Source organism: Pteropus vampyrus, unplaced genomic scaffold (assembly GCF_000151845.1).
Source record: "Pteropus vampyrus isolate Shadow unplaced genomic scaffold, Pvam_2.0 Scaffold72, whole genome shotgun sequence".
NCBI lineage: Eukaryota > Metazoa > Chordata > Mammalia > Chiroptera > Pteropodidae > Pteropus > Pteropus vampyrus.
In genome coordinates this window covers 521,552-536,470 of record NW_011888853.1, presented here as the reverse complement: position 1 = coordinate 536,470, position 14,919 = coordinate 521,552, and the positions used below count along the sequence as shown (strand labels likewise).

The window sequence follows — 14,919 nt, the reverse complement described above, 5'->3', positions numbered from 1 at the left end:
CCCTGTTCCCACTCCTTACTGCTCCCACCCATCACTTTCCTCAGCTCCCCTGAAGGTGACTCTCCAGAAGTATCCTACTGCAGGATGCCTGTCACCACCTTGTCAGAGCTGTCTGCCCCTTCCGCCGCCCCCCACCCGCTGCCCTGGTGCCAGCTGTATCAGGAGACAGTCCCTGGCCTTCTCTATTGAAGAGCAGACAGTGCGGTGGTTGAAAGGCATCAGGAGACCTGGGCTCCGGGCTGCCCACTCTATGACCCTGTGCCCTTGCACCTGTCACCAAGTCAGAAACCTCAGCCCCCACCCCAGTCCTGCCGCCACCCTCCCCTAGGCCCTCCCAGCATTTCTAAAGCTGGGAGCCTGCCTGAGCCCCCCAGGGCGGCCCAGAGGGGTGGGATGTGTGGTCTGGCCACGCAGCAATCTGAGAGAGCAGGGAGGGCTGCGGGGTGGGCCGCGGGCCGCAGCCTGAGCTACCCCGCGCTGCCCGCAGCGGAGCGCATCCTGGCCAGCGGCTCTGTCCAGCTGCCTCGCTTCACACTCCTGGAGTCCGGCAGCCTGCTCATCAGCCCCACGCACATCTCCGATGCCGGGACCTACACCTGCTTGGCGACCAACTCTCGCGGGGCCGACGAAGCCTCGGCCGACCTGGTCGTGTGGGGTGAGTGTGCGGAGCATGTGCTGAGCACATGGAAGCCCCTGCAGGCCACGCGGTCATACCGCCAGCACCCCCACGTCCACGCGTGTATCCGACAGGGCGCTCCTTACGAGAGGGACTTGGGCAAATCAATTCGGAGGAGAGGGACCGGGGACATTCTTGGGTGATGCCACGTGAGCGAGGGCCGGTGACCCGCTTGGCCGAGCTGGGAGAAAGCGCAGGAGACGGACACCTGTCTTCATATACATTTGGGGCAGAAATCAGCAAACTTTCTGTAGAGAGCCAGGTAGTAAATATTTTAGGCTTTGTGGGCCAGACAGTCTCTCTCACGGCTTCTCAGCTGACGCCTGTTTCACGGAGAAAGCCATCACAGATGATACTTAATCCCGTGGGCGTGGCTGGGTTCCAGGACCCAGACAGGCCACCGACGGACTTGACCCCCAGACTGTAGTTTGCCGACCTCTGCTTTAAAGAGGTTTCTCAAGCTCTTTCCAACTCCCAGATTGCCCCACATGGGACCTGCTCCCAAGACAGACGTACCTGTAGGCCACCTGTCTGGGCTGAGTGGTGCATTAGACCAGGAAGCAGACGATCCTATTTTTACTCTGACTGGACCACTGATGTTCTGGGAACATGGCCCTGAGAATCCTCTGTTTGTTTTTTTAATCCCTCACATGGGTTTGTGGGAGCAAAATTAATGAGCCCCCCACTACAAATGCGGCCTCCAGAAAGTCAGGTAATATGAAAGCACTTTGTTCTTTTCAACATTCTGTGACATTGACTGTGGTCGACCTGCTCACCTGCTGGTCTGTCTTCATCCACCCACAGAATTCAGCCACGTGGGCTGGTGCACCTGAAGACACCCTTCCCGCCCAACTGCATCTCACCTGTTACTATGGAAACCACGCCCCTTCTCACCACGCTGTCTCCCTGCTGTCTTTCAGCCCGGACCCGCATCACCAAGCCTCCCCAGGACCAGAGTGTCATCAAGGGGACCCAGGCCTCCATGGTGTGCGGCGTGGCCCATGACCCCCGGGTGACCGTCAGGTACTCCCTCTGCTGTGGCCCCAGGGAGGCAAAGGGGAGGAGCAGCTTTAGGGGTACCTCATAGCGAGGCGAGTGTCTACACCAAGGAGGTAGGTGTCGCCTGTGGGGCCAAGGCACACCCTTGGGGGACCACTTTCAGAGTCGGTGCAGGGCTGAGGTGTAGGGGGCGCCGCGTAAGTTCCCCGGGGGACCGAGCTGGCTTGAACTGAACTGGGCGGTGTCAGAGAGGAGACAGAACGGGGAAGGGGTGCGGGAAAGTGGAGGAAAGAGGGACGACGCGGGGCGGGGTGAGGGGGGCGGGAGGGGGGAGAAAGATGCGTTTGGCTCTGCGGGCGCTCCCAGGCCCTCTGCCCACCCAGCAGGCAGCACAGGGGTCTCGGTAAACAGGCGTGGGAGAAGCGATAGGGTTGGGGCAGGAGAGGGGTCTGGGGTGGCCCCCAGAAAGAGACATGAGAGGGGAAAGTGCCCAGACTGAGGCCACCCCCACCATCCACCGTGAGAGCCAGGACCTCGGCAAGCTACTTGGCCTAGAGGCAACCAGGTCCCACTATGGATGGACCCACTAGGGAGGCTTGGGCGGGACAGCCTGGGAAAGAAGCAGCCAGGAAAGGCAGAAAAGCCAGGACCCCTCCCAAGCTCCGGAGGAAGACACCTGGGGGCCCACCCACGGGGGGAGGGGGGTGGTCTTTGGGAACTAAGACCAGGAGAAAAATTCTGCCTTGAGCTCTGGGATGCTAAGTAAAAAATATGCTTCCTTAAAAATAAACATCCTTCCCCCATGTTGCTTCTCTATTTTATGGGCAATACCACCACGAAGCAACTGACATTAGGCTGGCAGGGGCCGGGCACTGACTGATGCCGCTTGCAAAATCGGCCCCTCCACTCCAGAGGCAACTGCATCCTGGGGCGCCATCTGGTGGCCACTGGGCAGATATACAGTCTGTCCGGCCACATCGCAGAGACCCTGAAAGCCAAGGTTGACGTAAGGGAGAGGTACTAGGCTATTAGACCAACACCTGTTCTCGGAGGATCCATCTTGGGGCCTAGTTTGAGAAGCACCTCATTCAGTATTCGACATTGACCTGTGGTGCCAGCACTAACGCAAACGTGAGCTTTGAAATCATGTAGATGTAGTTAGAACCCTGTCAACAGATAATCCAGAATGTGCTTGTCCTAGATTTGTTAGAATTTTGCTTTTAAAAAATTAATATACCAACTGTCAAAAGGTTTTCCAAGGGAACCCATGCACCCCCACCCCACAGAACAGTGCTGCGGGTCTCAGACCCACGCATAACTAGTAGCTATAATTTTAGTAACTATTAATTAGAAAATTTTATAATAATAATAAGCTGTGTTAATTCGGTAATGCTTTCAAATAAATTGGTAATTTATTTATAAAAATGTTATCTACTAATATTTGGAAAATACTTGCACGTGTTCTTCATTCTCTAGACAATTCTTAACGAATGAAGGGATTCGGGGATCCCTTGCAATATACCCGCAGGCCTGCCCTCCAAGATCCCCAGCGACCTACAGATGGAAATTACTGGAGATGGTCGTGTTTGGATGCTATTTTTAAAAAGCTGGAAACACACTTTATTAATCTGCCTTTTCCCTTATGAACCTATTGTGAATCTCTTTCTCATTAACGAGTATTTTTACATAAACTCAACTATATGGTTATTCAGTCATCCATTTTGTGGATGCTACCTACTTTGTTCCCTAAATGCTGCATATTTGGCTTATTTCTAAAGTTTTGCTAATATTAAGAAATAGCATTACGAATGTCCTGTAACTAAATATTTTTGCACACCTTTGATTTCCTGAGGCCTATTTAACATTATTTTGAGCTGAGAGAATGCCTAAAACCACTCATCAAAATTGTTTAATAGCCAAGCTATATAATTACAGATCATTTTGGAATATTTTTACCCTAAGGTAAATGGACTAATTTTTTTTAACATTCTATTATGGAAATTGTCAAACACGCCCCCAAAATTGAAAGAACCATATCATCGACCCTCATATACCCATCTCTTGGCCTCAAATAAGTATCAGCATTTTGCCCACCTTGTTTCATCTGTCTCCCCAGACGCTTTTTATTTTCTAAATTCAATATTTTAAAAGCAAATCCCAAACATGTCATTTCACACTTAAATAGGTCAATGTGCATTTCTTACTGAAAAGGACTTTTCACGAAGCATAATGACCATGTCTCCTGTCACACCTAACACAACAAACAACAATTCCTTAATTTCTGCTCATACCAGCCCATATTCCAGTCGCCCCGATTGTCTTGAAGGTGTTTATTTACAGTCGGCGGGTTGAACCCAGGGACTAAACGAGTCGACACGTTGTGTTGGTTGGTGGGTCTCCTTTGTCCTACACAGAACTCCTCCCTCTCCTTTATGTTTTTGTCTTTATTTTTGTTTTTGTTTTCATGTGATTGATGTGTTGGGGTAAACAAATTCTACAGGATGGAGGTCAGCATTTTTTGTAAAGGCCTAGAGAGTAAATATGTTAGGCTTTGAGGGCCACAGAGTCATTGTCACAACCACTCAACTCTGTTTGCAGTGCAAAAACGTTCATAGACAATATGGAAACAAATGGGCATGTCTGTGTTCCAATAAAACTTTATTTAAACAAGCAGACAGCAGGCCATAGTTTGCCAACCCTGCTGTAGAATGTCCCACCTTCTGGATTTGGCTATCTGCTTTTTCATGGTGTGGTTCATGTGTTCTTCTGTCCCTTGTATTTCTAATTAGATTCAAGTAAACCGCTAACTAGATTCGAGTTCAGTTGTTTTGCTACGAACACATGTCACAGGTGGTGATGCATGCTTCCTATGGCACCACATCCTGGGCAGAGAACGTCTGCTTGCCATAGGCTCTTTTTTAAGCAGGAATTACTTTCTGCAACTACATTTGCTTTTAAGCAAAACTCTACCCATCCCATCAATGCTGGCAAGGATGATTCTTTTCTAGATAGAGATGAATTGAAGGTGATTCCTTTTGGCGATTTATACATGCTTATAAAAAAGCCTTAAAAATTAACTTGGCAATGGCACTGCCGTGAATTTATCCTTGTGGAAATGACTTAAATTGCATATAAATATTTTGCTGCAAGGATGTCCATCACAGCATTAACTATAATACCAGAAAACGAGGAACTAAACCGGACTCTAACTTTGCGGGATCAACGAAAGAGCATTTGTATTCGAAGCAGCACTCAGCAGACAAAACCCAGGGCGTGGAAATGTCACAGTAACAGGAGTTTCTGATATTATGTTTGGTGGAGAAGACAAACGATGGACGGATGGACAGCGAGGTTCAGCAAGCATTCCCAGGATCGCAAAGCCGATACGGGGCTGAGGGACAGCATCTGACGGGGGACTCTGACTCCTAAACAGGGTAGCACTGTGGTACACGGCCCAGAAGGGCAGGGGAGGAGGGTCTGGAAGACATATGCTCCGATGTTAATCATGGTTGCCCGTTATGGGAAGATTTTTCAGTTTGTTTTCTTTTTCTTTTTTTTTTTTTTTTTTTTTTTTTTCTTATCTGTACTTGCTACTTTTCTTATTTTTTTTTTTTAACTGAGGTTAAAAATACTGCAGTCTCATTCTCTGTAGTATTCTTACGTTCTCTTAACTCAAGGAGCTCTCGGATCCTGTGGCTCAGGGCCACCACCCCGCCCCCTCAGGGAGGGAGTGATGAGTTATTGGGGAAGTACCTCGGCCCCCACCCTATTCCCCGCCCTGGTTCTGGGCAACCTGCCCCAGCGAGCGACAGCATGGCACCTTCCCAGAGTTGGCACCTCACGTGCGTTAATGACAGTGATGGTTGTATTTCTTTAAGAACAATTCCAGAGCGGATATTTCTTATTGTCAGACATGGGCACGTGTGTAATTTCTCAAGTCCCTTTGTACCGACGGACCGAAGGTAAAGTGATTTTTTGGTCACTAAAGTCAGTTTGTCACAGTGATGCATGGATCTAATGATTCGCCTCATAAAACTAATTCCTAAATGTAGACGACGTGAAAACGTCCATTCTTTTGTCAGCTGTAATCTTTTAACCTCTTTAGAAGAAAACCTTTTGCCACCTCTTTTGTGCTGGCTCTGGGCAGTGGCTTCTGGCCAAAAGTAGCAAGGCTTTGACCTAGACCTGAACCGAAGGTGTAAATGACCGATAATGACTCAACGTGTTAGCTCTCCTGGACAGGCATCCTACACGCAGGGATGATGGACTGCCGGCTGGTCGAGTTCTCCGATGCCTCCCCACCTCTCTTCCCTGATTGGTTCTTTTTATTCTTAGGTACGTCTGGGAGAAAGATGGGGCCACCCTGGGCATGGAGAACAGCCCCCGCATCCGCCTGGACAAAAATGGCTCCCTGTACATCTCGCAGACGTGGTCAGGGGACATCGGCACATACACCTGCCGTGTGCTCTCGGCTGGAGGCAACGACTCGCGCAGTGCTCACCTGCGTGTCAGGTAAGGGCCACCTGCCCAGACCCCGGGAAAAAGAGGTGCAGAGAGCAATGAGAAGGCTCATTTTGGCAGGCCACCAGGCCACTCGTGACCTGGGCCCACCCGCCTTCTCCCAGACATAGCCCAGAATCCTCCCAGGCCTTTCCCCAAGCTGAGCTGAGCCCCCTGCAAGGGCGGGGGAGTCTGGGTCGGCTTTGGCCAGGTGGGCTCCAGTGCCAGAGAGAAGAATCCGCAGGTAGATGGCCCAAAGGCCGAGTTCGACGGCTGAGCACGAGGTCTCACAGAAGTTCAATCCGAGGCCTGGCTGCCTGTCTGTCACCTGACTCTGGACCGCCATGTCTCTTTCCTCTAGGCAACTCCCTCATGCCCCCGAGCACCCAGTGGCGACGCTCAGCACCTCGGAAAAGCGGGCCATCAACCTGACGTGGGCCAAGCCCTTCGATGGGAACAGCCCGCTGATCCGCTACATCCTGGAGATGTCCGAGAACAGTGAGGCTCATGCCCCAGGCAGCCTGGGTGGTGGCAGGGGCCGGGCGAGGCTCTAGGTCCCCCTGCAGATCCTTCTCTGGGGAAGCCTCAGCCTCCTCATCTGTCAGATGATGGGACCTGCCCCCTGGGGTCTTTGTCACAATTGCAAGAGACAATACTTTGGAGGTGCAGGACCCAAGAGGACCTGCCACACCGGAAGCCTCCGAGATGGTGGCAATTCTTTTTCCTTTTATCCTCCAAGTCCCCAAACTGTGAACTCCAGAATTAGCAGACATCATTTGAATGGTGTTTTAAATACAGTTTGCCTGGAGCTCATCGATTTGAGGCGGTGGGGGTGGGGATAGAAAAAAACAGATTCATCTCTGTTCCCATGAGCCCTTGCTTCCTCCTCAGCACCCTCCAATCCCCCAGGACATATGGGCTAAAGGGACCTAGAAAATGACCGGATTGGTCTCTACTGGACCAAGCAGGGGTCCCACTCCTCTGCTAGCCCAAATGAGGCTGGACCCCTGCTGGGAATGGGGGTAAGACGCAGGGCCCCCAAGATGCCCACCTCTGCCTCCCTCCTCTGTCCTTGCAGACGCCCCCTGGACCGTGCTCCTGGCCAGTGTGGACCCTGAGGCTACATCAGTGACGGTCAAGGGCTTGGTCCCCGCGCGCTCCTACCAGTTCCGTCTCTGTGCGGTCAACGACGTGGGGAAGGGGCAGTTCAGCAAGGACACGGACAGGTGAGGGAGGCGAGCCCTTCCAGGCGGGTCTCAGCGGAGGTGACCGGGGGAGGGGCTGCCAGCTGCCAGAACCAACGCACGACATTATGTGAGTTTAAAGTGTACGACGTGTTGATTGGGTCCGCGCATATACTATAACAAAACAGTTGCCACCACAGCGTTAGCTAACACCCCCATCACGTCACAGAATGGCCTTTCTTTTTTGTGTTGAGAACATGTAAGGTCCACCCTGTGAGCAACTGTCAAGCATATGATATAGGAGTATTAGCTGTAATCGCCGTGCTGTACGCTAGATCCTCAAAACTACTTAATCCTTGACCGGCGTCTCATGTACGCCACTCCCCAGCCCTGGCCAAATACCAGTCTGCTCTCTGTGTTCCTGCGTTCAGCTTTTCTGAGGTTCCACGTGTAAGGGATATTGTACAGTCTTCATCTTTCTCTGTCTGACTTAATTTACTCAGCATAATGCTTTCAAGATCCATCCGTTTTGTCGCAAACGACAGGATTTCCTTGTTCGTGGCTGAATAATATTCCAGTGTGTGCGTGCGCGTGTTTGTGCACATGCGTGTATGTGTGTGCGTGTGTGTGCGCGTGCATGCGTGTGTGTGTGTGTGTGTGTGTGTGTGTGTGTATAGTTCTTCTGCCCATTTTTAAAATTGGTCCGTTTTTCTTTTTCTGTTGAGTTGTGTGAGTTCTTTATATTTTGGATCTTGACTCCTTATCGGATAACATGGGTATGTTTTCTCTCCTCCCATAGGTTACCTTTTCATTTTATTGATCGTTTCTTTTGTTGTACAGAGGTTTTTTGGTTTGATGTAGTCGCATTTTTCATTTCTTTTTTGCTTCTATGGCTTGTTCTCTTGGTGTCATAGCCAGGAAATCGCTGCCAAGACCAGTGTCGAGGAATTTTTTCCCTATGTTTTCTTCTAGGAGTTTTACAGTTTTAGGTCCTATGTTTAAGTCTGTAATCCATATCGAGTTCATTTTTGTGAGTGATGGAGGATAGGGGTCTCCTTTCATTCTTCTGCATGTAACTAGCCAGTTTTCCCAACACTATTTATTGAAGAGATGATTCATTTCCCGTTGAGAAGAATGTTGTTAAAATGTCCATTTCACTCGAAGCCATCTATAAATTCAATTCAATCTCTATCAAAATTCCAATGACATTTTTCACAGAAATAGAAAAAAACATCCTAAAATTTGTATGGAGACAAAAAAAGATCCCATATGGCCAAAACAATTCTGAAAAAGAAGAACAAAATCAGAGAGATCATCCTTCCTGATTTCAAACTATTCTGTAAAGCTATAGGAATCAAAACAGTCTGGTACTGGCATAAAAATGGACACATAGACCAATGGAACAGAATCGGGAGCCCGGAAATAAACCTTCATATATATAGTCAACTAATATTTGACGAGGGAGCCAAGAATAGGTTTTGCTTTTTAAAACACACTTTGGGATGTGTACACAGACCTCTGGCTTAAATTAATCATCGTGGTTTTGCTATGGTTCCAATGAGCTCTCTCTGGCTGTCACTGGGGGGGATGCCACAGGGGACATGACATTCGAACAGCAGGGAGAAGTGGTGGGCAACAGCCTAGCTTGGCGGGCGTCACAGGGGAATTTATTCATTCATAGTTTATTGAGCACCGACTATGTGCCAGGCCATGCTTGGACCCCTAAGTGTGGTGCGGGGAACAAAGTGGATACGGCTCCAGTCCTTCAGAGCTATGAAATCCCAGTGATAGAAGGCGTCGGCGCTTAGAGAAAACCACACTACAGCTTCTCCCGTTCTCCCGGCTTCACTGTATAACACCGATTGATCTTCCTAGTGAATCTTCATACCGACGGCCCTGAGTCAACAAGAAAAAGGTTAAATCACCCTCACTGCAGGCTTTACGAAGACATGGGCGTGTGCAGTACATTCTGCAAAGCTATCCATCAGAAAGCAAAAACACAAAAATAAACAGAAAGGGAAAGACATCCATCAAAAATAATTAACTTTTGTTTTTAATGGATGCATGTCAGTGACATGAAAAATACACCGAGGTGGAACACTGTGTCCCCCGGCAATGCCAGAGAAAGAAATGCAATAGCACCCAGCTTCAGGAAGTAAGTGGATGTGCTCGCTGTCACCCACACATCATGTCACCCCCACCCGGTCCTCCCTGCCCCAGCCTGGGGCTCAGCTGGTGAGTAGAGGAAGCCTAGTTAACGTTCACCACCAGCCAGCAACCGAGAGTGAGGATGTGACACGCCTGCTTCTAAAACACGTGAATGCTCCTGTCGGATGTCATCAGCCCCCAACAGCCGCTTCGTTGACAAATGGCAGACCGAGGGCCATGTCCCTCCACTGCACAGAAAATATGCACATCTGGTACTTCACGGAGTTTTCAAAAGATTTGCATGTACGTTGTGTCCTTTGAGCCTCAACCAGTCTCATGAAGCAGGCACGTGGAGCTTGATAATAATACTTCTTTTACAGATAAACAAACAAGCTCAGGGAGATTAAGCGACTTGCCCGCAGCGACAGCGCAGGCATCGCGAAACGGAGCAGGGCAGGGTTCAGCCTCCTCGCACCCCATTAAACACCTGTGTCTGCCCTCGAGTCTGAGCGGAAAGACCCACCCACTCTTGGTGCTTTTCTCTCCAGGGTCTCCCTCCCCGAGGAGCCCCCCACAGCCCCTCCGCAGAATGTCATTGCCAGCGGCCGGACCAACCAGTCCATTATGATCCAGTGGCAGCCACCTCCCGAGAGCCACCAGAACGGCCTCCTCAAAGGCTACATCATCAGGTAGACGTCCACCCCTGGGACGGGAGAGCAGCCCAGACCCGAGGGGAAAGGGATGGGGGAAGGTCGGGTGCGGATTGGAAAACAGAGCAAATGCACGCAGTCCTCTACCTCACGAGGACCAAGCTACAGGGAATGCCCACGCTGTGGCAGAGAGGATCGAGGTTAGACACCTAGAGCTTCCAGCCGTGAGAGAGCCTGGAAGCCGAGAGGATGGTTGAGAGACAAGATACAGCATAGTCTAAAGACGGCAGGGTTAGGCAAGTCCGCGGTCGATGCCACATAGAAATAAGGCCACAGGGAGACAGGTAAGTATCTGCGGGGCCGACCACCTGGGAACCACAAATCCCGTCAGATTTCCCTCAGGAGGGACCAAGAGTGGACCGACTGCTGGGCCAGGAGCTAGTGAAAAAGTGGACGTCTTTTCATCCTTACCGTAAAAGGAAGCCCAGTTATATAGACTTTTATGTGTATGTTTGTTTGAGGGAATTTTACTGGCAACCTCAAAGTGAGATATTAACTGTTATCAAAATTTGGTATTCGTCAGTTAAAATCAGCATGTTATTGGAAGTTACCGAGAACGCTCATTAATATTCTGAATTCTGGCCAGGCAAGCTCGCATGTCTCTTTCCTGCACATGGACCCTCTCGAAGCATTAAAATCCCCAAAATGCGCAAGAAGTTTTTCTTGATTTGGCTGCTCCGTTGTCAGTCCGTTTTGTGGTGAATCCTGAGGGCGGTGGTTCTCAAAGTCTGGCCCCTGGACCAGCAGCAGCAGCAGCATCACTTTGAGAGCTTGATAGAAATGCAAATTCTCAAACCCCACCCCTGACCTATTGAATGGGAAACTTTGGGATGGGCCCTGCCATCTGCGTTTTAACAAGCCCCACAGGTGTGTGTGATGCACCTGAAGCTTCCAGAACCACTGTTACGGGGGACAGCAGTGCATCAGAGTAGCCGGGGGCCTCTAATTTCTCAATAATTAGACTCTAAGATACGTATGCATCATGTTCTCCCATGAGCTACCCAGCCTCCCAGATTTGCCTGTGTGGATCCCACTTCTTTATTACCATATGTTCCTTTTTTTTCCAGTGGGACGTAGAAAAGGGGAGAGGGGTAGCCTCAGGGTTTTTCTCTCTACCTAAGTGAGTGACTGTCAAAAGAGAGAGCCACTCGTGCAGGGGGAAAGAAAATGAGCCCGACCTTTGAAGACGGCTCTCCCGTCAGTGACCCCTCGAAGCTGAGGCCAATGAGATCATCCCGAGAAACTCTCAATGTCCCTAGTCGGCCATCCCACCGATGTCCTTCTCCCCCATTAAAAAAAATAGTCCAGTCGTACACCCCGGACCTATGTCATCCAGCGAGGTAGCCACTGGTCATCGAATTCATTTCATTTAAGTGAATTAAGTATAAAACTACAGACTTACTTCCTTAGTTGCGTGAACCGCGTTTTAAGCGCTCGAGAGCCGCGCGTGCTGGCTCACAGCCACCGTGTTGGCCGGCGCGGACCTGGAACTCACTGGCCATCACGGACGCGGCCGAGCAGGCTGACTCCGATCACTGCATCCCGGCGTTGCCCCCTCAGGTACTGCCTGGCCGGGCTGCCCGTTGGGTACCAGTTCAAGAACATCACAGATGCCGAGGTCAACAACCTGTTGCTGGAGGACCTCATCATCTGGACCAACTACGAGATCGAGGTGGCCGCCTACAACAGTGCCGGGCTGGGCGTCTACAGCAGCAAAGTCACCGAGTGGACGCTGCAGGGGGGTGGGTGTTTCGTCCAGTCCCAAGCTATTGCACGTTGTGCCCAGCTACCCCGTAGGGTGGGAGGGCTGCAGGGAAGAGGAAGAGGAAGAGGTCGGGAGGTGCGCATGATGAAGGCAGAGGCGTCAGGGGTACACGTGTACCCCCTGTGAAGTTTCGTGTTAACTGGATCACGAAACAGCTGGCATTTAGCATTGTACCCCAGACCGCCCGAGCATTTCCATATCCATCACTCCCATTTATCAATACCCTGAAAAATGGGTCAGCCAAGTCCTATAACACCCAAACTAACCTAGAGGAAGAGGGCATCTTATGTCCACATAGCAAGGGAAGTGTGGGTGTGGGGGGCCCGGGCAGGGGGCGAAGCAGTCTGCAGACCCCTCCCTGCCTTTTCTCTACTGACTGTGCCCCTCCTCCCCCGCCCCCACCCTGTCTGCTCCCCCGCAGTCCCCACCATCCCTCCGGGCAACGTGCATGTGGAGGCCACCAACTCCACCACCATCCGCTTCACCTGGACCGCCCCCAGCCCCCAGTTCATCAACGGTATCAACCAGGGCTACAAGGTAGGTGAGGCCTGGCCTCGGTCCAAGAGGAAGCTGGGAAATTCTCTGAGGGAGGCCTCAGGCTGGGGGGTGCGGGGGTAGGAAGGTGAGAGAGGGGGCAGAAGAGAGTCCCCCTCTCTGTTTCTGAAATCATTGGTCCAAGCCAAGCAGAGGAAACCTGATCGAGGCAAAGGGTGCTCCGCCTCTCCGAGGCCAGGTACGGGCCACAGGGAGTGTGGGCACAGGCCAGTCTGCGGCCCGGTACAGGGGCGTTCTCGATGACACTGGCTCGAAAACCAAGCTGGGTTCGTTTCTGGCTCAGGAGCACCAGGCATAAAAATCCAGAACCCACTTCTTACTGCCCGGCCGTGGCTCTGACGGGTGTGCTGCTGGCACCTGTGTCCTTGGGCTTAACCCCGCTTAACCCCCCATGGCGTGGTGACGAGCTGAGTCCGACCCTGTTCGCTCATCTCGCTGCTGTGGGACCCAGATCAATTCCACGTCCTCATTTGCCAGCGAGGACGAGACGGGTACCTGCTCTTTAAGGTCGTGTGAGGGCTAAATGAGGTGACGTTTGTAATTCGTTGAGCACAATGACAAACACACAATAAGTGCCCGGGCAATGATTATAGTAATATTAGTAAAAGAAATAGGTTTGTTTGCTCGGGTGGCTGTAACAAAGCCCCACAGACTGCGGGGCTTAAACAGCAGAAATTAGTTTTCACACGTTGCCGGAGGCCAGAAGTGCAAGGTCGGGGTGTCGGCAGGGTTGGTTTGCGCTGAGGCCTCTCTCAGGGGATTCCTGCAGAAGGCCATCTTCTCTCCGTGCCTTCCCCCGGTCACCCCTCTGTGCATCCGAGTCCAGATCCCCACTTCTTAGAAGGACACCAATCAGACTGGATTAGCGCTCAGCCTAACAACCTTATTTCGATTTAATCGCTTCTTGAAAGACTAGTCTCCAAACACAGTCCCATTCTGAGGTCCTGGGTGTTGAGACTTCAACATGCGAATTTAGGGAGACACAGCCCAGCTCGTAACAAACAGCAAGAGCGAGAGGAGCACGCAAAAAGTCGGAGCTTCTCAGCTGCCGCCTCCCGCAACTCAGACCCGGGATCCCACTCCTGGCCTCTCCTCTCACCCCAGAGGGAGCACCGAGCCGACCTCCCTGTGAACTGGAGAAAGGCAGGCCCCACAGCGCACGGTCCGTGCCACGTTGACAGCCATGCCCCAGCTCCCTCTAGATGCAGGATGTGGGGGAGGGCAGAGCGTTGGAGGGGCATGCCACCGGGAAGCCAGCCATGGAGGGGACAGAGCCATAGGCTTTGAGCCCAGGAATCTAGTGACCTCGAGGGGACCGCCACCACTTTTGTAAGGTTCCCACACCCCCTCTGGGCCGTGTCTGCATCCGTGCGACAGCTGAGGTGATTCTTAGGACCAGCAGCCTTGGCCATTGTTACTGCAAGTTGCGGGTGGCTGGACAGGAAGGGACTGAGATTAAGTCATGAAGAGGTGGGCCAGAGCCGGACATACCCCAGCCACAGTCCTCTTACTCCTGGCTGGCGGGGCACCGAGGCAGAGCGGGCTGTCCTGTGTCTGAACGCCAGCAGCGCTGGCTGGCTGGAAAAGCCTGCTAATTGGGACTCTAGGGGGAGGCAGGGGAGGGAAGGGGGAGCCTGCATCATGCTGAGCGGCAGAGAAGCTGAGCAAAGAACACTTTAGCTTCTTAGAGCCAATTCTAAGTTTTCTTCCATGTATGGAAGGGCTGGGCTGCAAGATTCTAAGGCAAATGGCTCCTAGAGGACCAAGAAGGCCAGTGAAGTGGCCAGGACAATGAGGGCAGCCACCCATTAGGGCCCAGAAAAGAGGAAGCTCAGAACCAGGCCTGGTCGGTGCCCAACACCCAGCAGCTACTTGGTGAAAGTCAGTGGGAATGAACTTCTCAGGTATTTTGAGCACAGTAGCTGGCGGAAGAGTTAAGGAGAGCTGACGCTTATGGGCACTTTCTACGTGCCAAGTGGGATGCTAGGGCCCTGCTCACCCTCTTCTCCCACAAAGCTGCACAGGAGCCCTAAGAAGCATCATCATCACCCCTGTTTTACAGAATAAGAAACTGAGGCACGAGAGGCAAGTATCTTATTCAAAGCTCAGGTCCAAACTCTAGAGCCTGTGCCTTTTTCTTGCATTAAAAAGAAAATGTGTCCTATGAGTTAATTGTAAAATAATAAGTATGACTTGATTTTTTTCTGAGTACGAATGGATACGAGAGGGGATTCTGTTCTTGCTTCTTTGGTCTTCATTATCTCAGGGACGAAAAAAGTAGTCTTTGTCCCTTGCATACCTCCAGTGAGACTAGGCTTTTTTTTTTTTTTTTTTTATTCCCTTTTAGTGTGAAAAATTTCAAACGTTTACAAATTGAGAGAG

At 51.3% G+C, this 14,919-nt stretch overlaps 1 protein-coding gene across 1 annotated transcript in view; it reads left to right on the top strand.

The window, feature by feature from the left end:
• The window catches only part of SDK2 (sidekick cell adhesion molecule 2), a 98,749-nt gene that overhangs the window by 25,933 nt on the left and 57,897 nt on the right, over positions 1-14,919 (top strand). Inside the window, 8 exon segments of the mRNA XM_011362052.1 lie at positions 488-655; positions 1,597-1,699; positions 6,011-6,187; positions 6,537-6,673; positions 7,254-7,401; positions 10,056-10,196; positions 11,778-11,959; positions 12,404-12,519. Of these exon segments, the coding sequence (XP_011360354.1) occupies positions 488-655; positions 1,597-1,699; positions 6,011-6,187; positions 6,537-6,673; positions 7,254-7,401; positions 10,056-10,196; positions 11,778-11,959; positions 12,404-12,519 (1,172 nt within the window).